Source organism: Mesoplodon bidens, assembly GCF_964165515.1.
Source record: "Mesoplodon bidens genome assembly, chromosome: 16".
NCBI lineage: Eukaryota > Metazoa > Chordata > Mammalia > Artiodactyla > Ziphiidae > Mesoplodon > Mesoplodon bidens.
The window spans coordinates 30,378,185-30,406,009 of NC_138173.1; the positions used below are offsets into that span (position 1 = coordinate 30,378,185).

Here is a 27,825-nt window from a genome sequence, read left to right on the forward strand (position 1 = left end):
TTGTAAATAGAGCTGCAATGAACATTGTGGTACATGACTTCTTTGATTTGTGGTTTTCTCAGGGTACATTCCCAGTAGTGGGATTGCTGGATCTTATGGTAGTTCTATTTTTAGATTTTTAAGGAACCCCCATACTGTTCTCCATAGTGGCTGTATCAATTTACATTCCCACCACCAGTGAAAGAGGGTTCCCACTTCTCCACACCCTCTCCAGCATTTATTCTTTGTAGATTTTTGATGATGGCCATTCCGACTGGTGTGAGATGATACCTCATTGTAGTTTTGATTTGCATTTCTCTAATGATTAGTGATGTTGAGCATCCTTTCACATGTTTGTTGGTAATCTGTATGTCTTCTTTGGAGAAATGTTTCTTTAATTCTTCTGTCCACTTTTGGAATGGGTTGTTTGTTTTCTTGATATTTAGCTGCATGTGTTGTTTGTAAATTTTGGAGATTAATCCTTGGTCAGTTGCTTCACTGAAAATAGTTTCTCCCATTCTGAGTGTTGTATTTTTGTCTTGTTTATGGTTTCCTTTGTTGTGCAAAAGCTTTGAAGTTTAATTAGGTCTCATTTGTTTCTTCTTGTTTTTGTTCCCATTTCTCTAGGAGGTGGGTCAAAAAGGATCTTGCTGTGATTTATGTCATAGAGTGATCTGTCTATGTTTTCCTCTAAGAGTTTGATAGTGTCTGGCCTTACACTTAAGTCTTTAATCAATTTTGAGTTAATTTCTGTATATGATGTTAGGGAGTGTTCTAATTTCATTATTTAACATGTAGCTGTCCAATTTTCCCAGCACCACTTATTGAAGAGGCCGTCTTTCCTCCATTGTGTATTCTTCCCTCCTTGATCAAAAATAAGGTGACCATATGTGTGTGGGTTTACCTCTGGGCTTTCTATCCTGTTTCATTGATCTATATTTCTGTTTTTGTGCCAGTACCATATGGTCTTGATACTGTAGCTTTGTAGTATAGTCTGAAGTCCTGGAGCCTGATTCCTCCAGCTTCGTTTTTCTTTATCAAGATTGTTTTGGCAATTTGGGGTCTTTTGTGTTTCCATACAAATTTTGAAATGTTTTGTTCTAGTTCTGTGAAAAATACCATTGGAAATTTGATGGGTACTGCACTGAATCTGTAGATTGCTTTGGGTTGTATAGTCATTTTCACAATGTTGATTCTTCCAATTCAAAAACATGGTATATCCCTCCATCTGTTTGTATCATCTTTAATTTCTCTCATCACTGTCTTATAGTTTTCTGCATACAGGTCTTTTGTTTCCTTAGGTAAGTTTACTCCTAGGTATTTTATTCTTTTTGTTGCAATGATAAATGGGAGTGTTTCCTTAATTTCTCTTTCAGATCTTTCATCATTAGTGTATAGGAATGCAAGATATTTCTGTGCATTAATTTTGTATACTGCAACTTTACCAAATTCATTGATTATCTCTAGTAGCTTTCTGGTAACATCTTTAGGATTCTCTATGTATAGTATCATGTCATCTGTAAACAGTGACAGCTTTACTTCTTGTTTTCTGTTTAAGATTCCTTTTATTACTTTTTCTTCTCTGATTGTTGTGTCTAAAACTTCCAAAACTATGTTGAATAATAGTGGTGAGAAAACAATGTTGGCTGTGGGTTCTCATATAAGGCCTTTATTATGTTGAGGTAATTTCCCTCTATGCCTACTTTCTGGAGGGTTTTTATCTTAAATGGGTGTTGAATTTTTCTATAAGCGTTTTCTGCATCTATTGACTGGATCCTATGTTTTTTCTCTTTCAATTTGTTAATATAGTGTATCACATTGATTGATTTGCATATATTGAAGAATCCTTGCATTCCTGGGATAAACCCAACTTGATCATGGTCTATGATACTTTTAATGTGCTATTGGATTCTGTTTGCTAGTATTTTGTTGAGGATTTTGCATCTATGTTCATCAGTGATATTGACCTGTAGTTTTCTTTCTTTATGACATCTTTGTCTGCTGTTGGTATCAGGGTGATGATGGCCTCATAAAATGCGTTTGGGAGTGCTCCTCCCTCTGTTATATTTTGGAAGATTTTGAGAAGTTTAGGTGTTAGCCCTTCTCTAAATATTTGATAGAATTCGCCTGTGAAGCCATCTAGTCCTGGGCTTTTGTTTGTTGGAAGATTTTTAATCACAGTCTCAATTTCAGTGCTTGTGATTGGTCTGTTTATATTTTCTATTTCTGCCTGGTTCAGTCTCAGAAGTTTGTGCTTTTCTAAGAATTTGTCCATTTCTTCCAGGTTGTCCATTTTATTGGCATAAGGTTGCTTGTAGTAATCTCTCATGATCCTTTGTATCTCTGCAGTGTCAGGTGTTTCTTCTCCTTTTTCATTTCTAATTCTGTTGATTTGAGTCTTCTCCCTTTTTTTCTTGATGAGTCTGGCTAATGGTTTATCAATTTTATCTTCTTAAAAAAACAGCTTTTACTGTGACAAAGCAAAAGAGAGGCATGGATATATATACAGTACCAAACGTAAGGTAGATAGATAGTGGGAAGCAGCCGCATAGCACAGGGAGATCAGCTCGGTGCTTTGTGACCGCCTGGAGAGGTGGGATAGGGAGAGTGGGAGGGAGGGAGATGCAAGAGGGAAGGGATAGGGGAACAGATGTATATGTATGACTGATTCACTTTGTTATAAAGGAGAAACTAATAAAAAAAATACAGCTTTTAGTTTCATTGATCTTTGCTATTGTTTCCTTCATTGCTTTTTCATTCATTTCTAATCTGATCTTTATGACTTCTTTCCTTCTGCTTACTTTGGGGTATTTTTGTTCTTCTTTCCCTAATTGCTTTAGGTGTAAATTAAGGTTGTTTATTTGAGATGTTTCTTGTTTCTTAAGGTAGGATTTTATTGCTACGTATTTCCCTCTTAGAAGTGTTTTTGCTGCATCCCATTGGTTTGGGTCATCGTGTTTTCATTGTCATTTGTTTCTAGGTATTTTTTTTTGATTTTCTCTTTGATTTATTCAGTGATCTTGTGGTTAGTTCATACTGTATTGTTTACCCTCCATGTGTTTGTATTTTTTACCAATTTTTTTCCAGGAATTGATATCTAGTCTCATAGCCTGTGGTCGGAAAAGATCCTTGATATGATATCAATTTTCTAAAAATACCAAGGATTGATTTGTGACCCAAGATATGATGTATTCTTGAGAATGTTCCATGAGTACTTGAGAAGAATGTGTATTCTGTTGCTTTTGAATGTTTATAAATATCAATTAAGTCCCTCTTTTTTTAATGTATCATTTAAAGCTTGTGTTTCCTTATTTATTTTCATTTTGGATGATCTGTCCATTGGTGAAAGTGGGGTGTTAAAGTCCCCCGCTATGATTGTGTTACTGTCGATTTCTCCTTTTATGGGTGTTAGCATTTGCCTTATGTATTTAAGTGTACATACGTTTGGTTCATAAATAGGTACATTTGTTATATCTTCTTGTTGGATTGGTCCCTTGATCATTATGTATTGTCCTTCTTTGTCTCTTGTAATCGTCTATTTTAATGTCTATTTTGTCTGATATGAGAATTGCTCCTTTAGTTTTCTTTTGATTTCCCTCTTCATGGAATATATTTTTCCTTCCCTTCACTTTCAGTCTGTATGTTTCCCTAGGTCTGAAGTGGGTCTCTTGTAGACAGCATATATAGGGATCTTGTTTTTGTAACCATTCAGCTAATCTATGTCTTTTGGTTGGAGCATTTAATCCATTTACGCTTACATTCATTTATCAATATCCATGTTCTTATTACTAGTTTCTTAATTGTTTGGGGTTTGTTTTTGTAGGTCTTTTCCATCTCTTGTGTTTCTTGCCTATAGAAGTTCCTTTAGCATTTGTTGTAAAGCTGGTTTGGTAGTTCCAAATTCTCTTATTTTGCTTTTCTGTAATGGTTTTAATTTTTCCATCGAATCTGAATGAGATCCTTGTTGGGTAGAGTCATCTTGGTTGTAGGTTTTTCCCTTTCATCACTTTCAAAATGTCCTGCCACACCTTTCTGGCTTGCAGATTTTCTGCTGAAATATCAGCTGTTAACCTTATGGGGATTCCCTTGTATGTTATTTTTTGTTTTTCCCTTGCTGCTTTTAATATTTTGTCTTTGCATTTAATTTTTGATAGTTTGATTAATATGTATCTTGGGGTGTTCTCCTTGGATTTATCCTGTATGTGACTCTCTGTGCTTCCAGGACTTGATTGACTGTTTCCTTTCAGATATTAGGGAAGTTTTCAACCATAATCCATTCAAATTTTTTCTCAGCCCGTTTCTTCTTCTCTTCCTCTTCTGGGACCCCTATAATTTGAATGTTGGTGCATTTAATGTTGTCTCAGCAGTCTCTGAGACTGCCCTCAATTCTTTTTATTCTTTTTTCTTTATCCTGCTCTGCAATAGTTATTTCCACTCTTTTATCTTCCAGGGCCCTTATTCGTTCTTCTGCCTCAGTTATTCTGCTATTGATTTCTTCTAGAGAATTTTGAATTTCATTTATTTTGCTGTTCATCATTGTTTGTTTGTTCTTTAGTTCTTCTAGGTCCTTGTTAAACGTTTCTTGTATTTTCTCCACTCTATTTCCAAGATTTTGTATCATCTTTACTATCATTAATCTGAATTACTTTTCAAGTAGACTGCCTATTTCCTCTTCATTTGTTTGGTCTGTTGAGTTTTTACCTTGCTCCTTCATCTGCTGTGTGTTTTCCTTCTGATTTTGCTTAAATTACTGTGTTTGTGGTGTCCTTTTTGCAGGCTGCACGTTTGTAGTTCCCGTTGTTTTTGGTGTCTGCCCCCAGTGGGTCAGTTTGGTTCAGTGGCTTGTGTAGGATTCATGGTGGAAGGGACTGGTTCCTAAATATTGCTTCTTATAGCATATTCCACCACTTTCTCTCTCTCCATACTTGCACCTGAGTGTTCCAATTCACCACTTTTTTATTGGGAAACTTCCTATGCAAGTTAAATGACTCTATTTATGTTCCCTGTAATATAAGTTGATTTTATTTCTTCAGCAAAATTTTCAGCATATGCTGTCCAACTGTTCCTCTAGTGACTGCCACAAGGACCCAATAAATCCCCTTATACACTTGAATCCCTTCCTGGGGAGAAGTATTGTGAGTGGAGTAACTCTGGTAAACTAAGCAGTTTTACTAACGAGTCTAAGTCTTTGAAAAAGACCATGTGAGACATCCAGAGTTGGAACTTCGTGTAGTCTCAATATTTAAATTGAATAGAGAGTATATTACAAGATTTGCCATATTATTAAGAGAGAGTGCAAGGATGTTTTTGTTTTGTTTTAGTCTTCAACCTAGTAGATTAAGGATTCTAAAAAAAAAGACTAGATTAATTGAAGAAAAAATTCAGAAACTCCATTTAATATACACATCTGAGTAAATTATTAATATTAAAGTGATAGAGACTTTATGAGAGCCCTAACCATTTTCCCACAGCTGCAAAGATATTTCCTGAAACAATCAAGCTCTCTCCTTATTTGCAAGAAGTATGATGAATTACTGGAGAGTGAAAAAGTCAACAGGTTTACAAGAGCTTTACAAAATATAGATCACATGTACCTACAATTTGAAACATTTAGGAATTCAGTGAAAGCATGGATTCCAATGGCTATTCATAATAGTTAGAACTCAGCAGATGTCAATGCACATAAATGCTGGTGATCAGAAGCCAGTTAACAATTTATCATGACTCTTTATAAGCTCCTAGGTTTGAGATGATTACCAGGAGAGAAAGGAGTAGAAAAGGAATCCTATAATTATTTTATTTCCATGTGTAATGCCTGAAATACTTGGAATATTTTACAATGTTGCTTTTTTCCATCAGCTGGAATTGGGGCTAGAAATAGAAATAAAGGTGAGTAAATGAAAATACAAGGGAAATAACATTTTTTTCACACCATTGTAAGTGGTCTGATAATTCATAATGATGATAATGATAAGAAAAACACTATTAAACAACTCTATATTTACTAGTAATAGTTTGAACATTACAGTTTTTCTCAATATATGAATTTTTTCCCTTTTTGTTAATCTAGTTTCTTTCACTGCATTAAGAGTAGGTCAGGAAGATGTGGTAAGAAGCAATGGGTATGATGTATGTAAAAGTTCCTGCCAAACAAAAAATGTAGAGATCGAAAGAAAAGTGAAGTTCTGTTTAAAGAGTGGAAGTGGAGGCCAAGTTTTCAGACCTGAATATTTTGGTTTGCCATCACAGGGGTGTATGTTAGACTCCACTGAATAATTTTTGGGGAATTTCAGAACTGCACATCATTTGTCAGGGCAGAGCCTCAGACACCCTTAAGACCAGTGCCCAAGTGGGGCAGCAAAATCAATGTAAGAATGGTGGTAATAGGAGGTTAGAGCAGTATGTTACAATTCCTCTTGTTTCTACCTGTTCCAAGTATGGTAATCCAAGTATTTGAAGGTTCTTGAGTGTCCATGTAGGAAAGGCAGAAGTAAACTAAAAAATAGGAATTTAACAGGAATAAGATTTTCAGAGCAAGATTAAGTTAGTTGAAGGAAAAAATGTTTTGCATTTTTAGTCAGAATATGTAAATTACAAGCTCATTCTTTTTTCAAGCTAATAGTTATAATTTTTGAGTGACTTCCAGACTTTTAAACACTATTTCTTTTAATGTCTTCTGTTAGTAATCTTATTTCCAATCTATTTTTGATTGTCCCACTCACAGTGGTCACATTAACTTCCTACTGCTTGTCATCTATGTTGATTTTGATCTGTGGGAAGAAATTAGGGGTGTTGCTATCGATCAGAGGATTTAAGATTCTATGTGGAGTGCAGGGCTTCTAGAATGGCAGAGTGAGGACCTCTGTATATCTGCTCCTTCATACAAACAATGAAATACTGACAAAGATTGTCAAAACAAATTTTATCAGAACTCTGAAATTAATCAGATGCATGAAACCACATGAGGAGTATTTTATTTATTTATTTATTTATTTATTTATTTATTTATTTTATTAGTCTCTGCTTTACAACAACATGAGGAGTATTTATTCAAGAAAATTAGCAGGGTTTGTAGCTTTTTATTTTGACCTATTTTAATCCTCCTGTCTCCAATTCTGTAACAGTTTTTTTGGAGCTAACAGCTCTGCAGCTCCTAAAAGGGCAGACTGGTTAGGAGATCCTCAGAAAACCCACTCCCAAAGCACTGCCACACTGTGATTTGTCTGGCAACTCCCTTAAAAAACCACATTCATTATGTATTGTTGTTATTTGACCCTGGGAAGGAGGGGAAAGGGTCTTGCTAAATTTGCCACATCAATTAAAATGTTCAATTCTAAACAAAAATTATGAGACATGCAAAGAAACAACAAAATGTGTCCCGTATGTAGGGAAAGAAGCAGCCAAGAGCAAACAATGTCCTGAGAAGATTCAAATGTTAAACTTAGTAGGACAAAGATGTTAAAGCTACTATTATGAATAGGTTCAAATAAATAAAGAAGACAGTGTCTAATGAATTAAAGTAGAGCATGAAAACACAAAGCCTGCCCATCAGAAAAAGTTGGGGGACTTAATGGTTCAGGCATTTAAGAAAATTTCCAAACAATTATTAGATGACTACTAAGTGAAATAAACAGAGATTTAGGTAGCTGCACACAGGGGATACAGACTTTATAGATTTAAATGAAAGTATGACAATAATGTCTTACCACATAGATAATATCAATAAAAAGAAACTGCAGGTCTTTCCTGGTGGTGCAGTGGTTGAGAATATGCCTGCCGATGCAGGGGATACGGGTTCATGCCCCGGCCCAGGAAGATCCCACATGCCGCGGAGCAGCTAGGCTCGTGAGCCATGGCTGCTGAACCTGTGCATCTGGAGCCTGTGCTCTGCAATGGGAGAGGCCACAACAGTGAGAGGCCCATGTACCGCAAAAAAAAAAAAAAAAAAGAAAAAAGAAAAGAAAAAAAAAGAAAAAAAGAAACTGCAAAATAAGGTCCAAATAGAGATTATGGAGTTAAAAAGTACAATAACTGAAATAAAAACTTCACTAGAGGTTCCACAACAGATTTGATCTGGCAGAAGAAAAGTTTGACAAACTTGAAGAAGATATATCAATTAAGATTATCCAGTCAGAGAAGAGAAATAATAAGAATGAAAAACATGAACAGAGCTTCAGAGACCTATGGGACACCACCAAGTATACCAGAATCAACACAATGGGAATCCCAGAAGGAGAGAAGAGAGAAAAGGGGCAGAGAATATTTGAAGAAAGAATAGCCAAAACTTCCCAATTTGATGAAAACCATTAGTCTACTCATCCATACAGGTAAAAATGACTATTATATTCATCTAATGACATGGCTTTTAAAACCATGTCACACATTTCTGGATCTTCTCTATTCCTTTTCATTTATGCTTGATAACTGGTCAGTTTTATCCAGCTAAGAATACATTGTTATGAATGACTAACATTGAGCAAACAAAACCCAATAACTTTCTAACTTTTTCCAACTATTTTCTGTGAAGCAGCCAGTTTCTTAGGCACTTGGTCTACCTTCCAAATTATTTCAGGCAACTGATATTTCAAATGCTTTGCCATTAAAAATGTATGTCCATTTAAAAATCTGTGATATTATTTCCTTATCATCCCCTGTTTGGTTGCTAAATCAATGACATTTTTTTAGGATTTGGTTATAATACCATGCTATTTCTGGATACTAATTTTTTATTATTACATCTGAAGTACACACTTTTAAATGATATTAAGTGGGGAGCTAGTTTTCTCAAAAGTATTTCTTAAAATTATCTACTAAATTAGTGCATTTCCAACTTTTTTTTTGCTACAACACACAACAATACCAAAAAAAACCAAACAAACAAACCCAATTTATAATGTGATCAGTAAACATGCATGCATAAACACATGCATAACAGATGAGCCAACAGAATATTACGCCTAAACTGGGACTGTTTCTGGCAAACCTACATATATTTGAGTACTCTGAATTCCCTTTCTACTGCTAAACTGATTTTTTACAATAGATTTTTAAAAAATACTGAACATTTAGCAATGGCATGGTAACTGGGTTAGTCTCTTGAAAACTTAGAATCAACATGAATTTTGTTTCTTGATTATCATATTATATTTATTAAATAGTGAATTTAATGATTAAAAGTAAATAAGTATCATCCATCATAAGAAAACTATGTTTTATTTAAAATTAAATATACATTTTTCACTTAAAATTTATATTCTCAAGTGTTAAATTACATATTCATTTGTTCTAAATTTAACAGTACCTAAAAAATCAAGAATAAAATAAGACATCAATCATTTTATTGTCTAAAAGAGGTCTTTATTATTATAATGACTAATAATGAGAGATTTAAAATTGAAGCACTGAGTTTTATACAAAAAGAAGGTAAAGGGACTATGTAATATCCTAAAGTTTAAAGTTTCATGGAGGTACCTCTTTATCTTGGAATGAGAACAACTTATAAAGATTACTAAGACAAAATAGAACATCACTTATCCTTAGCAATGCTAAAAAAAAAGATATACAAATTTGGAAGCTCAAAAATTGAGGATTTTTTGGTATGTTTGTTTCTTTGTATTTATGCGGTAGTCTCTCAGCTTGCAATCTTTTTTTTTTTTTTCAGAGCCTTAACACATTTACAGTTTATTTAATAGTCAATAGTCAACTCATTGTTGGTCACTTCCCATCCAAATGGCAACTCAAGGACATAGATCATTCTGCCTCTTTCACATCTTCCCTTCTCTGAGTTCTTGGAGTCCCCCCCATTTAGCCAATGGATGGGAAAAGAGAATGGATGGTTGTACACAGGAGAGATCTTTTAAAGGACAGGCGTAGAAATGTCAGGCATCACTGTTGCCCATATTCTATTGAATGGAACTCAGTTTCATATAGCTGTATCTAAGTTCAAGGAAGGCTTGAATATGTCATATAACTGTGTGCCCAGGGAGCAAGAGGATAACAATTTGGTGAACAGTGGTGGGACGGAGGGAGATCAAGAGGGGAGAGATATGGGAACATATGTATATGTATAACTTATTTGCTTTGTTATAAAGCAGAAACTAACACACCATTGCAATCGTTTTTTTAAGGCTCATTCACAGGACGCCATTTGAACACAATGCTGTGTGGAAGATGCTGAGAACAATTCCAGATTTAACCTCTCATCTAATTGATAAGCATCTGAAAATACTTAGTAAGAATGCCATTTCTGAAACCTGGGTAAAAGGAAGCACAGGTAACAGACTAATCTGGAGGGAAATTTGGCAAGACCAAATGTGTATCACTATTTTGAGTTCTCTATTGTTATAATATTCATAATTTCACTTGACATTTTAAAATATACTGTTTGGATGTATTTCATTTGTAAAGTTATAAGTAGTGAAATGAATAACATTTCATATTTTAGTATTTATGTTTTAAAGATATACAGTGGTGTTTCTCGACTTTGAGTATGCATCAGAATCTCCCAGAGGACACACTGAAATGTGTTGCTGTATTCAACCCCTAAGGTTTCTGGTTCAGTACGTTTGGGATGGAGCTTAATTTGCATTTCCAATAACATTCCAGAGGATGCTGCTAGTCTGTGCACCACACTTTGAAAACTACTCGTTGATATACACATTTAATAACAATCTAGCTTTAGTTTTCACGGTTAAGACAGCAAGTGGTAAAAGTGATTACTTGACTGATCCAGATACTGAGAAAAAAACTCTTCAGACAGATTTTAGTTTAGTTTCCCAATTTTAATTTCTAGTCCCTTTACTAAGGATATATTGGATGCGTTAATAGAAGTATTTTGTATTTTAATTTTTGGGGGGTGACATACAAATAAACAACACACAGAGTCACACACAAACCTAAACCAACAGACTTCAACATCATTTTTTTGCATTTATTGAGTGCATATTAGAAAAAATGAACTAAATTTATTTAATACATCTTTGGGTGAGGAACATCCCTTATTTATTCCACACAGTATCAAATAAAAGTAGATATTATTATTATTCTCTGCAGATGAGGACCCTAAGGCACAAAATGTCATGCGGAGTGTTCCTGATTAGAACTGAACTTCAATCACACTTTAACCTTAATGCTAAATTATTCTCCATTCACTATGCCATTGTTTTTATAAAGTGGTTCATCAGGATCATGGCATTTGAAATCAAACTGGAATTTTGGAAAACATGTGTCTGTTGAATATACTTACATATTTTCAGTTTCCCTAACAGTCCTCTCTCATAATTAGTTTCATTTAATCTAACATCAAGCAGTGAAAATTAAATCATAGGAGTTTTGCAGAGGATAAATGATTCTGAAAGGGAAGAAAGAACAAACATTCAACAGTGTTTTGCCACTAGCTTGAGGATAGTAGTTAAAAACTTAATTTGTTCTATCATAAATCTCTGGAATTATACTTCTTATGGTAAAAAATATGTAAGCAACCTAAGTATCCTTTAATAGAAGACAAAATATATTGTGATACATTTATTCTCTACAATTCTAGTCAGGGGTTAAAAAGAATGAGGTAGATATATATACATTGATGTAGAAACTTATTAAAGAAAATAAATAAAAACAGAACAATTGCAGAATTATATAAATAATATGATAATATAAAACCTGAAATTATATGTGCATGTATACACATATAAAAATACACAGTAAAAACTACATAGAAGTAGATCCAGAAGGATACTCCAAAAATACATATTTAAAAAATTGTTACCTTCATTCAGGGGAGAGGAATTGAGGAACCGTGAAGGGGAACAGTTGACTTTCTTCTACATATATTTGTGTTGAATTTTCCACAATGAATGTATATTTATGTGTTAGTGTTTGTACGTAGTTATTTATTTTTTTCAGAGAGCTTAGAAACTAAAATTAAAAGAAAATGTATTCTCAAGTTATCTTAAAAACATGTGTGATTAACTATTAAAATATGAACTTTCAACCCTTGACAAATACCAACTTTAATTTGATCATTTATATGAAATAAGGCTTTGCAATTCATATTCGAATAGTGCATATTTTCAAACACATTAAAAAATTTTGGAATTCTCTGTGTTTACACCTACCTGTGCTGCAACCCTTCTCTTGAGTTTTAAGACATCTAATTCTGACAGCTCAGATCTGTTTCACTATCACAGCAGTCAATTCATTAAATATCTGACCTTTGTAAATCTCTTTGTTCATCCAACTTAAAAAACAAGTCCAACCAGGTGTCTTTCTTTTTCCCTTTTCTTTATTCATGTGTGAGTTTCCCTCCCTCTGCTGTTATTTAAAATATTCCCCCTAGTAACTCCTCATCACCATGCTACTGAATTTCAATCTGCTGCTGAGGCTTTGGTTTCTTTTCTGCAATCCCACACAGCTGTTTGCACCTTCTGGTCTCTTTTCTGGCCATAAGTTCTTTGGAGCTCCATTATTTAAGACAGCATCTTAAACTTATCATTACTCAGCCTCTCGTGCATTGTTTTCTTAAACAATAAAATATTAACAAGGATAAAAATTTTATGATTTCAAATACTGAATAACACACCTACATACTTCTAGTTTAAGTGAAAATGGTACTAAAACATGATTACTATAAGATCACTATATATAAAGCTTACTTATATCACTATAATAAAATACTTTATACAATATATATTACATATGGTAAACTCTATATGCCATATAGTTGTATAGATATAGTTTACTTAATAGATATAGTTTACTTAATTCAATTTATCTCAAGAGTTTTCCATTGGATCTCATTTTATGGCCTGGGCAGAGGGTATTTTTATGATTGATAACATAAAGCTCAGAGGGCTAAAAGAATCAGGAATTAGATGCCAGATAAAAAATTTGTTAATATCTGCCTTTATATTAACCTTGAAATATTTCTATGAAATGACTGATATAGGGGTTTTTGTCTTTTAATATATATATGTGACGTTTACTGTTTTCTTTACTTGAAGTCCACTGAGCCTTGCAGTGCTATTTCTCTCCTGTTTCTTTCATTTTATCATTTTACTCTTACTTTTTTATGAGGTTATACCTCAAAAACACAACTCCTCATTTAAAAAAATACTATATATATTTTTAATGATGAAAAATATTTTTTGATTACTAAAACTTTAACATTTCTTAGCCTGCATAGACTTTATTTTCTGTCATGGTTTAAATTTCATATAACATATAAAAACACAGTAGTTAAACCTCATGAAAAATTTAGTGGGCATCTTTTCCATATATGAATTAACCATAGTCCAAACAACATGCTTTTACAATAGAAGTAATAAAATATTTAGTCCTACTATAAAGACCATGGCTCCCTTAAAGGCAAACATGGCCTTGAAGAATGTATATTGATTCTAAAGTGTGGATATGCTTTCACTGCACTGAGGTGTTCCCTATGGTTCATGAAGATTCATCCTTGAAAGCTGCATTAACTTTCTCAAAACTTCACAATCATCTCTTGGATAGGGGAAAGTAGAAATGGATTTGGTACCTCAAAACCTAGATAAACACTTAAAACATTTTTTTGGAGATTTAATATGAGATTTTAAGTATTTTTAACTAATTTAAATATTGTAATTATTTAAGTGCTTTTCATCTGTATTTCTAAAAGTTCATTAATTAAAGTCAGCCAAAATTTTTACAAATAATCTTTCCATTGGTAAAATTTTCATTATTTATATTCGTTTTGAAATTTATAATTTATTTAAGTTTTTAAATAGTAATTCCAACAACCTAAAAATGTATTATATTCACTGAATAATTGGCAAAATAAAACATTTAATACATGTAGATAATTTGACCTAGCATGACAATTTTTGAATTGGAAGTTGAACCTAGGAATATATGACTCTCCCAAGATTACATAATGAACACAACAATTGGAGTAAATCCAGGCCTCCTAAACCAGCACTTCATCCATGTATAGTACCTTATTTTGAAAAGAAAAAATAATCAATATATAATAAACCATTTAAAATGGTATCTACTTAAAGACCTAAATGTAAGACTGGAAACCATAAAATTCCTAGAAAAGAACATAAGCAGAACACTCTTTGATATAAATTGTAGCAATTTTTTTTAATCTGTCTCCTAAAGCAAAGGAAATAAAAGCAAATATAAACAAATGGAGCCTCATCAAACGTCAAAGCTTTTGCACAGAAAAGGAAACAACTGACAAAACAAAAATACAACCTTCTGAATGGGAGAAAATTTTGCAAATAATATGACTGTTATATAAATGGAGTTACTCTCTAAAATATTTAAATAGCTCATACAACTCAGCATCAAAAATAACAAACAACCCAATTAAAAACATGAGCAGAAGACCTGAACAGATACTTTTCCAAAGAAGACATACAGATGGCCAACCGGCACAGGAAAATATGCTCAACATCTTTAACTGTCAGGAACTGCAAATTAAAACTACAATGGCTATCATTAAAAAGACCAGAAATAACAAATGTTGACAATGGTGTGGAGAAAAGGGAACCTTTGTACACTGTTAGTAAGAATGCAAAATGGTGCAGCCACTATGGAAAACAGTATGGAGATTTCTCAAGAAACTATAAGACCCAGCAGTTCCACTTCTAAGTATTTATCAAAAAAAAATAATAATAATTTGAAAACACTAATTTGAACAGTGCACCCAGTGTTCCTAGCAGCATTATTTACAATTGCCAAGATATGGAAGGAACTTGAATGTCCATCTACAGATGAATGAGTAAAGAAGATGTGATATATATATTCATCAGTAAGGTGAACATATTTTATGGATAGAGTTAAGTGAAATTCCAACAATATCCACACAGAAATTGTGTTCAGCTGTGAGTAATAGAGAACTAGAGGACACTAGTTTATAAAAATTTTCAGGTTTGTTTATGTTACATAATGAGAGGTCACATGGTCTCAGGTGAGGCCTCTGAAATTCTCCTTGCATTTTCCTTAGTTGCAAGATGCTTGCTTCAGCTCCAATATCCTATCACTGTTCTAGGTAGCAGGGAAGAAGTGATGGTGTTCGTATGTGGAAAGCAAAGATTCTCTCAATGTTTTATCAATCAGAATGATGTCACGTGGCCACACAAGTAAGAGTTTCTGGGAAATGCAATTTTTAAACTGGTACATACAACACCCCATAAAACTGTGGTTTTGTTACTAAAGGAAAAGGAGAGAATTCATATTGGGTAGGTAACTAGCAACCCTTGCAATAAAATTATTTCCCACAGTGGATTTATTTCCATAGCTCTTATTCTATACTAAGAAGTGTCAGTTACTCTATTTAAAAAAACAGAATATAAATGTATATATTAGAATACACCCTTTCCCCAACTTGTTTTCTCCTCTATGTAATTTCTCAAGACCATTACTAGTCTTACAAACTATTATTATCTTTTCCCTACACAGTGTACTTATTACAATGTAGTTCTCATACAGCTCACACAATAGCTATTAAAAAGCAATGCTTCTGGTACATGACTCTTTTTGAATTGTGGTTTTCTCAGGGTATATGTCTAGTAGTGGGATTGCTGGGTCATATGGTAGTTCTATTTTTAGTTTTTTAAGGAACTTCTATACTCTTTTCCATAATGGATGTATCAATTTACATTTCCACTAACAGTGCAAGAGGGTTCCCTTTTCTCCACACCCTCTCCAGCATTTACTGTTTGTCGATTTTTTGATGATGGCCATTCTGACTGATGTGAGGTGATACCTAATTGTAGTTTTGATTTGCATTTCTCTAATGATTAGTGATGTTGAGCATCCTTTCATGTGTTTGTTGGCAATCTGTACATCTTCTTTGGAGTACCAAGATATTCATTGCAGCACTATTTACAATAGCCAGGACATGGGAGCATCCTAAGTGTCCATCAACAGATGAATGGATAAAGAAGATGTGGCACATATATACAATGGAATATTGCTCAGCCAAAAAAGGAAATGAAATTGAGTTATTTGTAGTGAGGTGGATGGACCTAGAGTCTGTCATACAGAGTGAAGTAAGTCAGAAAGAGAAAATCAAATACTGTATGCTAACACATATATATGCAATCTAAAAAAAAAAAATGGTTCTGAAGAACCTTGGGGCAAGACAGGAATAATGACGCTGATGTAGAGAATGGACTTGAGGACACAGGGAGGGGGAAGGGTAAGCTGAAAGGAAGTGAGAGAGTGGCATGGACATATATAAACTACCAAATGTAAAATAGATAGTGGGAAGCAGCTGCATAGCACAGGGAGATCAGCTCAGTGCTTTGTGACCACCTAGAGGGCTGGCATAGGGAGGGTGGGGAGGAGACACAAAAGGGAGGTAATATAGGGATATATGTATATGTATAGCTGATTCACTTTGTTGTTCAGCAGCAACTAACACAACAATGTAAAGCAATTATACTCCAATAAAGATGTTAAAAAAATAAAATAAATATATATTATTTTCTCAAAAAATAAAAATAAAATTAAAAAAAAATGATGTTTACACAGTGCCCTTGCCACACAGATTAGAAGTTTAATAAGTGATATTGTGCTACCCAAGAAGAATCTATTTTAAGTCCCGGCATCCAAACAAACACAACCCTTGCTTTAGAGAAGACAAAAAAAAAAAAATCAATCTCCTATAGTCACGATGTATATATGATAACCAAAAGAAACCCACTAGTAAGGACTCAGTTTAGAAAAAAGCAGAGAAGGCAAGAAGTTGGTATGTCTTAGGGCATAAAAAGAAACACAACTGTCCTTTAAAATCAATTTGTAAAGTTTCTATTTACAGCAAGTTAATAAGCAAATTACAAGAAAAGTTCTTCTCACAGCACTTGAACAATTTGCTCTGATCCTTTGAAGAAATGTAAAGGACTGAGAAATGGAGAAACACCATCCAGTTCCCACGATCTTCTTCTCCAAAATGACAGGCTTCAGAAGAACAAAAACTGATTTATGTTTCATTCAAAATGCTCAAGAGTGAATAAATCTGCCAGACCTACAGTCACATAGTTGAGCTATATGTAATGGGATTAGGTGACAGATTGTGGAGAGTAACAATATGAAGTAGGATATATACTGAAAACAACCCTTTTTCCTACTAATGAACAATTTCCCTTTTCATACTGTATTCTTTACTCAGTTCTATGAGTTATCATCATTCTGTCCAGAACAAAGATAAATGAAGATTAATAGTATGTATATATTGTTACTTATATAAAATAGGAAGAAAGGCACATTTTTGTGGGGTGGGAGGCATTTAGAAAAGTTCAAGGACTTTTCTGGCCCTGTTTTTCTCATGATGTCTTAAATCTATTAATCTTGATATGGCACCATGGTTCTTTCCTAGAATGTATCAGTTACATAAGAGGATTTATTACTATAAATAACTGTCAGAAAATAGTATTCTAGATGTGTAGACTTGTCTTTGTTATATTTGTTATTTGACTAAATTATTTGTGATGCCTAAGTGCCACATTAAAATCACTTATTGATTAAACTAAAAGAAATCTGCTAAAAGCGAAGCAATTGTAACCTGTATTGTAGTCATACTTATATCAGAGTCTGGTAAATAAAGTCTACAGTATATCTTGTATGGTTTTGTTTTATTTCAGTGATAGGAAATGATGGATTTTATGTGATACTGAAAGGCCTAGCTCGACCACGAACAAAGATATATAAAAATCTGATTGAAGAAACTGAGTCTACAACCTCTTTCATACCTCAGAGTTTCCACAGCTTTGTTTTCAGTGAAGACTTCAGAAACTCTACACTGGCTGGGATGCACATACCTTCAATGGACCCAATGGTAAGAAATGAATATTTGCTTTTTCAATAAGCAACAATGTATCATTATTGTAAAATTTTATCTCTTCCAGATATTTAAATCTAAACATATCCCTCAGTGTGTCCTGAAATATTCAAGATAATACAGCTTTTAAAAATAAAAATTATACTGTTAACACAACTTGAAATGTGTTTAAAACAATTTAATGAGGGATGCCTTCCAAAACATATTGCCCACTGGCTAGTGTTTTGTGGTATGTTTGACTACTGAGACAAGGCCAATGTAGTTGGATGACTGAATGAAGAAGGAGGGTTATTTTGAGATAAGGGAGAGGGAACATGTGATTTGAGAAAGGGAACACAAAGGACAGAGCATGAAGGGCCTTTTAAATCAAGTTAAGAATGTACGCTTATGCTGTTTATCTCAAGGGCAATTTTAAGGTAATCAAGGTGTTGATTCTGTTATAATCAGAAAGTCTCGCTTGAAGAAAATCCTTTGCCTTTATGGGTTTCAAGACTATCAGCTGGTAATAAATAAATAAATAAATAAAGTTTAATATCCATCTGGATGTCTAGATACCCCACATGAGGGTCAGGTCTGGTTCAACTAGAATTGTGGCTAAAAAAGCCAATTTTGGATTTAGGGTGTCAAGACGTTCAGAGGAGAAAAGAGCCAAAGAAACAAATTAAAACCAAATTATTTAGCACCATGGATTGAAGTCAGGAAAACTTAGAATGTTCTCAGATTCAAGAAGAATGAGTATGGATAAAGCCAATAAAAACAAACAGGGATAAAAAATGAGTCAAGAACATAAAAGTATATTGTTGATCACACATGAATGGTAATGTTTCTAATCTATCTTGATAGGGATAGAAAAGAATGCACTTACCACTCAGTGGCCACATACCATGTACCCAATACCTTTTCAATCTTCTTTAGAAAAAAAAATACCACCTCTGGCAGAGCAGCTATAATTAGGGCTATTTCTTTGCTGACTTTATGGTAATCCACTCCAATCTTTTAGGATCTAATTGTTTGCTTTTAAGGAGAAAACTCATGAATTAAATGAGAATAAGATGGGACTACCACCTCTGAATCCTGAATTAGGTTTAGGAGGACAGCACTAATCTCTGTCATTCTACCTAGGATGTAGTATTTATTTTACTGATGTATAATTTACAAATAAAATTTGTATATATTTAAGTTATACATCTTGATATTTTGATATATGTATACATTGTGAAATGATCACCACAATCAAACTAACTAACATATCCCTCATATCACATAGTTAGATTTTTGTATGTTTGTGGTGAGAACACTTAATATGTATTCTCCTAGCAAAGTTCAAGTATACAACACAGTGTTGTTGACTATAGTCACCAGGCTACACATTAGATCTCTAAGACTTACTCATCTTGCATACTGGAAACTTTGTACACTTTGACTGATATCTCTCCATTTTCCCTACACCTGACCCCTTGTTGCCAACATTCTACTCTCTTCTTCAATGAATTTGACTATTTTAGATTATACATATAAGTGAGATCATACAATATTTGTCTTTATATGTTAAGCTTATGTCACTTAGCATAATGTCCTCCAGGTTCATTCAGGTTGTCACAAATGGCAGGGTTTCCTTCTCTTTCAGACTGAAAAATATCTCATTGTTTGTATGTATATCATATCTTCTATCTCCATTTATCCTTGGATAAACACGTAGGTTGTTTCCATATCTTGGTTATTGTGAATAATGATGCAATAAACATGGAAATGTAGATATCTCTCCATAACCTGTTCTCATTTCTTTAGATGACTACACAGAAGTGGCATTGCTGAATCATATGCTAGTTAGTTCTGTTTTTAATTTTTTTGGGGAGGGTAGCTCCATACTGTTTTCATAATGTCTGTACCAATTTACATGTCCACTAACACTGTACAAGGATCACCTTTCCACCACATCTTCTCCAACATTTATCTTTTCTTTTTGATAATAACCATTATAACAGGTGTAAGGTGATATCTCATTATGGCTTTGATTTTCATTTCCTTGATGACTAGTGATGTTGAGCACCTTTTCATGCACCTATTGGTCAATTTTATGTCTTCTTTTGAGAAATGTCTATTTAGGTCTTTTTCCCATTTTTAAAGTTGGGTTATTTGTTTCTTTGTTATTGAATTGTATGAGTTTCTTATATATTTTGGATATTAGCCCCTTATCTGACATATGGTTTGAAAATATTTTCTCCCATTATACAGGTTGGCTTTTCATTTTGTTTATTATTTATTTTGCTGTAAATAAGCTTTTAAGTTTAATGTAGTTCCGCCTGTTGATTATTACATTTGTAGTTTGTACTTTTGGTATTATATCCAAAAAATCATTGCCGGGCTTCCCTGTTGGCACAGTGGTTGAGAGTCCGCCTGCCAATGCAGGGGACATGGGTTTGTGCCCTGGTCCAGGAAGATCCCACATGCCATGGAGCAGCTGGGCCCGTGAGCCATGGCCACTGAGCCTGCGCGTCCGGAGCCTGTGCTCTGCAACGGGAGAGGCCACAACAGTGAGAGGCCCGTGTACCACAAAAAAAAAAAAAAAAAAAATCATTGCCAAAACCAATGTCAAGAAGCTTCTTCAGTACATATTCTTCTAGAAGTTTTATGATAGCAATCTTATATTTAAGTCTTTAACCCATTTCAAGTTAATTTTTTTACTGTGGTGTAAGATAAGACTTCAATTTCTGCATGTGGTTATCTGGTTTTCCAAGCTCTATTTATTGAAGAGACTATTTCTCCCTATTGCATTTTCTTGGCACCTTTGTCAAATATATGTTGACTGTATGTGATGGCGTTTATTTCTGAGCTCTCTTTTCTCTTCCATTAGTATGTCTATTTTTATGCTAACACCATACTGTTTTGCTTAATATATCTTCATAGTATAGTTTGAAATCAAGACCTGTGATGCCTCTACCTTTGTTCTTTATTCTCAGGTTTGCTTTGGCAATTCAGGGTCTTTTGTGGTTCCATACAAATTTTAGTATTGCTTTATTTCTCTGAAAAATGCCATTGGAGTTTTGATAGGGATTACATTGGGTTTGGATTGTATGACTTTGGATAGTACAGACATATTAATAATATTAATTGCTCCAATCCATGAACATGGGATATCTTTCCATTTGTTTGTATCTTCTTCAATTTCTTTCATAAAAATCTTGCGGTTTTCATGATACAGATATTTCAATTACTTGATTGAAATATTTAATTATTTTTATTTTATATTTTTGATGCTATTGTGAATGGGATAGTTTATTTCTTTTGCAGAAGATTTGTTGGTATACAGAAATGGCACTGATTTCTGCATGTTGATTTTATATCCTGAAACTTTGTTTAATTCATTGATTATTTCCAACAGCTTTTTGGATTTTTTGCATATAAGATCACATCACCTGCAAATAATAAAAATTTTACTGTTTCCTTTCTGATTTGTCTTGACTATGTCTAAGTAGGACTTCCAGTACTATGTTGAAAAATAGTGGTGAGAGTTGCATCCTTGTCTTTTTGCTAATCTTAGGAAAAAGCTTTCACTGTTGAGTAGGATGATAGCTATGTCTTTGTGGTATATGGCCTTTCTTATGTTGAGACATATTCCTTCTATACCCAATTTGTTGAAGGTTTTGTCAAGAAAGGCTTATATTTTGTCAGATTTTTTTTCTTTATATATTGAGATGATTATATGATTTTTATTCTTTCATTCTGTGAATGTGGTGTATCGCATTTGTTGATTGCATATGTTGAACCATCCTTGCATCCCAGGGATAAATCGCACATGGTCATGGTATATAATTCTTTTAATATGTTGTTGAATTTGAGTTGGTAGCATGTACATTTTAACTATATTAAATATTCCTATGTATGAACACAGAAGGTCTCCATTGATCTGTGTTTAATTTATTCATTACTGTTTTATAATTTTCAGAATATATGTCTTTCACCTATTTGGTTAAGTTTATTCCTAAGTATTTTATTATTTTTGTTGTTATTGTAAATGGGATTGTTTTCTCAATTTCTTTTTTGTGTAGTTTGTTCTTGTGTATAGAAAAACCACTGATTGTGCATGTTGATTTTGTATTCTGCAACTTTACTGGATTTATTTATTATTTCTAACATTTTCTTTGTGGAGTTTTTGGGTTTTTTTTACATATACGATCATGTCATGTGCAAACAGGTAATTTTACTTCTTCCTTCTGATTTGGATGCCTTTTCTTTCTTTCTTTCCTTCCTTCTTTCTTCTGCTTCTCCTTCTTTTCCTCCTTCTTTTTGTACACTTTCTCTGTCTAGAATTTCAGTACTATCTTGAAGAGAAGTGGAAAGAGTGGGCATCCCTGCCTTGTACTGGATCTTAGAGGAAAAGCTTTTAGATTTTACCACATCAATTATGACATTTATTGTGGGCTTTTAAAAATTGTATTCCAACACTCTATTTTTATTTGTGGATAGTTATTAAACTGTTAATTTTGTGAGGGATGAGGGCTGGGTCAGAACTTCTAATCTTCCATCTTGCTGATGTCTCTGATATTGTTTTGGTTTACTATCCTGGCTAAGTTGGAAGAGGGTAGGGAGAGAGCAATTTCAGAGGTCTCCACTTGATCTTCCTTTCTGATAGTTTTTACCACAAAGGCCTAGAAACCAGTGTGGGGCCTCCATCAACTATCCATTCAAATTACATGTTTAAAATCCATGGAAATTGCCATGAGGTGGGTCTATGAACCCAGTGGAGCTACTGTGAACCAGACATGGGACAAACTCAATTTTTTAAATGCATTTATATATTTTCTCACTGCAAAGTGGCAATTATGATACCTTATGTCCTAGGTTTTAAAGTCTCTATCCCAAGTTTCAGGGTTTAGTAGAATATTTGCTGTGGTTGTAAGTGCAAAGTTATTTGGAGCTATGGTATCCTTATAATTACTGAGTCCAATCCTCAACTTTTCTGACATCCAACTACAGGAAATTTTCTTTATATGCTGCCATGGAGCTCTTGGATTACATTACTTTAAGCTGATGACTGATTTTCCTTAAACTTTCATTGTTTTTCCACACTGTATTGATATTGTTATTGTATAACAATATTGTATATTGTTATTCTTTTTTATAGTTCTTAATACTCATTCCCCAACACCTGCCTCAAAGGTCTGAGATACTGTAGCTTCCTGAGCATTCTCTTCTGACAATACCCCATGCCTGTTCAACACCATTAAAAGTTTTATCACTGCCACAGCATGCCAGGAACTATCAGTGCTACAGTGATGTATTTTTATTGCAAGCTGGTTGATAAGCAGTTCACAACTCTAAATCATTCTTTTCCTTAGTTCTGATAGACTATTTTGAAAAAATAATAGAAATAAAAGCAAACAATCTTGTTAACTGTCAGCAACTCTAGGGCTTTTGTTCTTAAGTCTACTGAAGGACAAGTATGTGATTATTGCCTACAATTTATTTTGGATTGCTAAAGACATAAATTATCCTTGTTGAATCTGTCCCCTATAGGAAATGTGTTATATTTTAAGATGTGCTACTCTTTGTCTAATTTTATTACCTGACTTTTCTGTGTATTTATTTTAAAAATAAAACATTAAATATTATTAATGTTTAAGAGAGTTTTTGTGGTTTTTCACAAAGGGTTATGTTTTATTTTTCCACCATCTATTTAGCTTCTTTGCCATTATTTGCTTTTTTATTATGTTGTATCAGAGAATCAAACTACAAAGAAGAAAGAAAAGTAATACCATCTTCATTCTTCAATTTAACGCTCTCATAAATTTTGTAAATAAGTGGGCATTATCTGAACATAATGAAAATAAAGTGAAAAACATACAGTCTAAGGATCAAATACGTTTTTCCTGAGATGAAAATATCTGTTATACTTACCCACTGCTACAGATGTAAACTGGACTAAAAAAAAATGGTGCAGTACAAATAACAAGAAGTTTTGTTTTTGCTTTTCTTGATATTGATTTATATATTAAAGCAAAGTGTTTTTATTACAGTGTTTTTTATAAGGAAAAGAGAAAAAATATTCATTCCATTACAAGATCATCAACAATGATTCTAAGGAGTCTTAAAACCTATAATTCATTTTTAATTAGCCTCACAATTTTTCAAAGAACCAATCATAGGGCCTCCCTGGTGGCGCAGTGGTTGAGAGTCCGCCTGCCGATGCAGGGGATACGGGTTCGTGCCCCGGTCTGGGAGGATCCCATGTGCCGCGGAGCGGCTGGGCCCGTGAGCCGTGGCCGCTGAGCCTGCGCGTCCGGAGCCTGTGCTCCGCAACGGGAGAGGCCACAACAGTGAGAGGCCCGCATACCGCAAAAAGAAAAAAAAAAAAAAAAAAAAAAAAAAAAAAAAAAAAAAAAAAGAACCAATCATAAAGAAAATCAAATTTCCTTAGAGTTAGCTCAGTATGGTATGGTATATGCTAATACACACAAACACATACACACACACTGTATTTTGTACTTTATACTGTATTTTGTACTTTATATACTCCTATATTTGATATATTATATATTTTACTATGCTGCTATCTTTTTTTAAAATGTATTTTTCACATGATAAGATTTAGCAACATTATACAAGCAATTTTAAGTGGAAGTTCTTCAATAATTATTAAGATAACTTTAGAGCTTATTAGTAGAAGTTTTCTTTGAAAATAAACATTTGAAGCCATGTGGAAAGAAAATTATTTGATAAATTTATATTGAGCAATTTGGACTCAGTAAGGTGAATTTATAAAATGTTTTTATCATTTTTTTTAATACCAAAGCTTTCCAACAAGCTATGTAGTATTATTCTTCCATGTTCCCTGGATGAAATCTCAGTCAGATCCTAGTTATTAACAAGTAGCTTAATCTTTATAGGTATTAAAAATTTCAGACAAAAAAAATATTCCAGTCCTGTCTTCATATCAAAAGTTCAAATTCTCATGTTTGACAGCACAGCTTGTGCCTTATTGTGCCATAATTCTGCAGTGGGGAAAGGACTTCATATCAGTTTATTACCCTTCTCTTACTCTGCATCCTCTTCTGTTTACTAGCTGTTTTTTCTTGCTCTTCTCAGAAGATCAGGAAGGAAGGGAGAGTGGATATTAAGAGGTAAAATTTTATGCTTACCTTCTGTGATTTGGCTCTAAATGCAATCTTTTATATTGTCCTTCCTTCTGTAACTCCCTTGAATGGTATTGTCTCCTGTAGTGTGTTATTTAATACTACACCTTTTGTCCCTGGTTTCATGCAGTGGATACCACAGAAGTCTTTCTTTTGGATTAACTCACGACTTCTGGCAGATCTCCAGGTTTACTCCCTTTCCAGACAGTTCCACACTAGTTAACTTTTGTCAGTCCACCTGGCTGATGGGAGAGGGAGAGTCACACACTTACTCCATCAATTTCCTGTCTCCTTGTTACAGATCTCAGGTTTGGCTGCTCACCAATAAAAAAAACAATACTCAAGAGACCGGTTTTGGTAGAAATTAAAGGTTGCTTTATTCAGAGTTCCAGCAACCTGGGGGAAGGTAGTTCCGTGTCCCAGACCAACTCTGAAGAGTCTGCTCAGCCATGACTGTTTTTAAAGAATCTCAGTGACTCATCAAGGCAGGTGGTTGTGTTCTGCATCATTTTCCATTTATGCAGACTGGCTTCTCCTCATGATCTTTCTGCAGATCTTATCTTGCCCTCGTGGTCTGCCTGCAGGATTGTGAAGCGGGCTTCTGGGAGTAGAGAGCTAGTCACTCTTTTTTTTTTTTTTTTTTTTTGCGGTACACGGGACTCTCACTGTTGTGGCCTCTCCCATTGTGGAGCACAGGCTCCGGACACGCAGGCACAGCGGCCATGGCTCACAGGCCCAGCCGCTCTGCGGCATGTGGGATCTTCCTGAACCGGGGCATGGACCCGTGTCCCCTGCATAGGCAGGCAGACTCTCAACCACTGCGCCACCAGGGAAGCCCATGATAGCCCCATTTTTAAGAGCACAAGTGATGGAGTCAGAGCATACACTTTATAGCTATAGAAATATGATCAACTTACTAAGACTCTAAGCTGCAGGTCCCTTATCTGTAAAAACTGAGCTAGTAGCAGTACCCACCTCATTCATCATTGTTTGTATTAAATGAGACAGATTATATAAAACACAGAACAATGCCTAGCATATTGTGAGAGCTCAATTTTTACCTACTGTTATTATTGTTAATGATGTTTTTGTTTTTTATTCCATCCCTTCTACCAATTTTTACTTTCAGGCTCTTATTATTTTTGGTCAACACATCATGATCACCTCTTATCCTTGTATATAATCTACAGACTTCCTCAGTTCATCATCCACATTTTCACTACAGTGACTTTTGTAAAAGTCGCATGTGATTATGTAGCTCCCTTGCATAAAATGCTTTATTTATTTCTAGTTCCTTACAAGATAAAACTTAAATTTCTCTACATTGTTTTCAGGGCCCTCCATGCATGAGTTCATCTCTCCAGTGCATGCTTTTTGTTAGCCAGGCAAGACTACATATAGTTCACTGCAGGTTTATATTGTCTCCATGTCTCTACACATCTTGCTTTCTGCACCTGAAGGTGACAAGCTCCTTTGGGGTTTCTTGTAAGTCTCTCATGAATTCTCAAGGAACTAATTAAGCTTCATTTCCTCTGACTAAAGTCTCTCAATCTCCCCTGTGTCCTCATATATTTTGTGCTTAGGTTGTGCTGTTAGTTTTTGTCATGTGACTTACTATTTTGTTTGTTTGTTTTAGTTTCTATTTTCATTTGACTATAAACTCATTGAAGTTTATTCTTCCTTATCACACCCCCTGTTCATAGATATAGTGATTGGTATGATACATAGGTCATTTAAAATAAAGGTATTTTAGATAGGATGACTAAAAGAATGGACAAGCAAAAGAATGGAAATACCCCAAGTAAGAAAAAAAATGTGGACAGGAAGAGGTAGTATGGACAGTGAGAAAATGCTCTGGTGCACAGGACAGAGAAGGCAGTTATTGGTCACTTAGGCAGGTTCAGGTAAGTGGTTTGTTTTTAGGCTAGTTGGAAGATTTCATCTTTGATGAAAGCATAGTAAGGAAATATACCAGTCACTTGAAGAGAGCACTAACTTCATGAATTTTAGGAAGATGAATCTGGCAGTTTGTGATATACTCTTGTGTCTTTTGATTACTGTTGTTTTCAAGAGATTTGATGCATGCCTACAGAAAGCTAGTCTTTGTAACCTTTTGAGCAAATTTAAAATTTTCATGTCAGAGCCAATGGACTTCTCTGCATATTTAACTACTTTGCTGTATGTCAAAGGATGTACTTTTAAAATTAAACTTTTCCTCTTATTCCAAGGAATGTCTTAATAAATTTTTCACTAAAAATAAACAGCCTAACTAATATACACTTGATATTCATAAAACGTAAGATTTCTGGTGAAATAACCCTTTTGTAGTAGCTTTTGCTACTATTCCACAACACATATTTTAGTAAAAAAAAATGATATTTCCAAGAAACAATCAAGTCATTTTTGGAGGTTCCATAAATTCTTTGCTTGAATATGAAAAGGACAATTCTATGTTTTAAATATCTACCAGCCTTTTTTTCCCCAAAAGCCAGGGAGTACTATGATATGGTCTACATATGAAAAAGTCATTTTGGCTGTCGTGTGTAGAATGGAGTGGATTTGGGTATGTGGTTCTGGAGGCAAAACAGAGAAATCAGTGAGGAGGTTCTGGTAATTAAGTACATTAATAATGTTATTTGCCTGGACAGTGTTGCTTTAGTAGATGCTATAGACATAGATGGCCTTGGGATACATTCTGCATGTAGAATTGACAGGACTTGCTTATGGATTAGAAATGAAGGGGGAATTAAAGAGGGAATTCAATGATCATTTCTAAAAGTTTGGATAGAGAGAATTGGTGGAGGATAACACAACTTACTGGGATTGGGAAGACAGGTAGAAGAGGATTTGGGAAACAACTAATTTGGTCAGTGAGTTTTCAGATTTTGA

The 27,825-nt window shown here is 34.1% G+C and overlaps 1 protein-coding gene across 1 annotated transcript in view; it reads left to right on the forward strand.

The window, feature by feature from the left end:
* CNBD1 (cyclic nucleotide binding domain containing 1) overlaps window positions 1–27,825 on the forward strand; it is a gene marked incomplete at both ends in the record, with an annotated part of 392,779 nt that overhangs the window by 269,486 nt on the left and 95,468 nt on the right. The window contains 3 exon segments of the mRNA XM_081214229.1: window positions 10,107–10,252; window positions 17,607–17,800; window positions 18,251–18,305. Coding sequence (XP_081070355.1) covers window positions 10,107–10,252; window positions 17,607–17,800; window positions 18,251–18,305 — 395 coding nt within the window.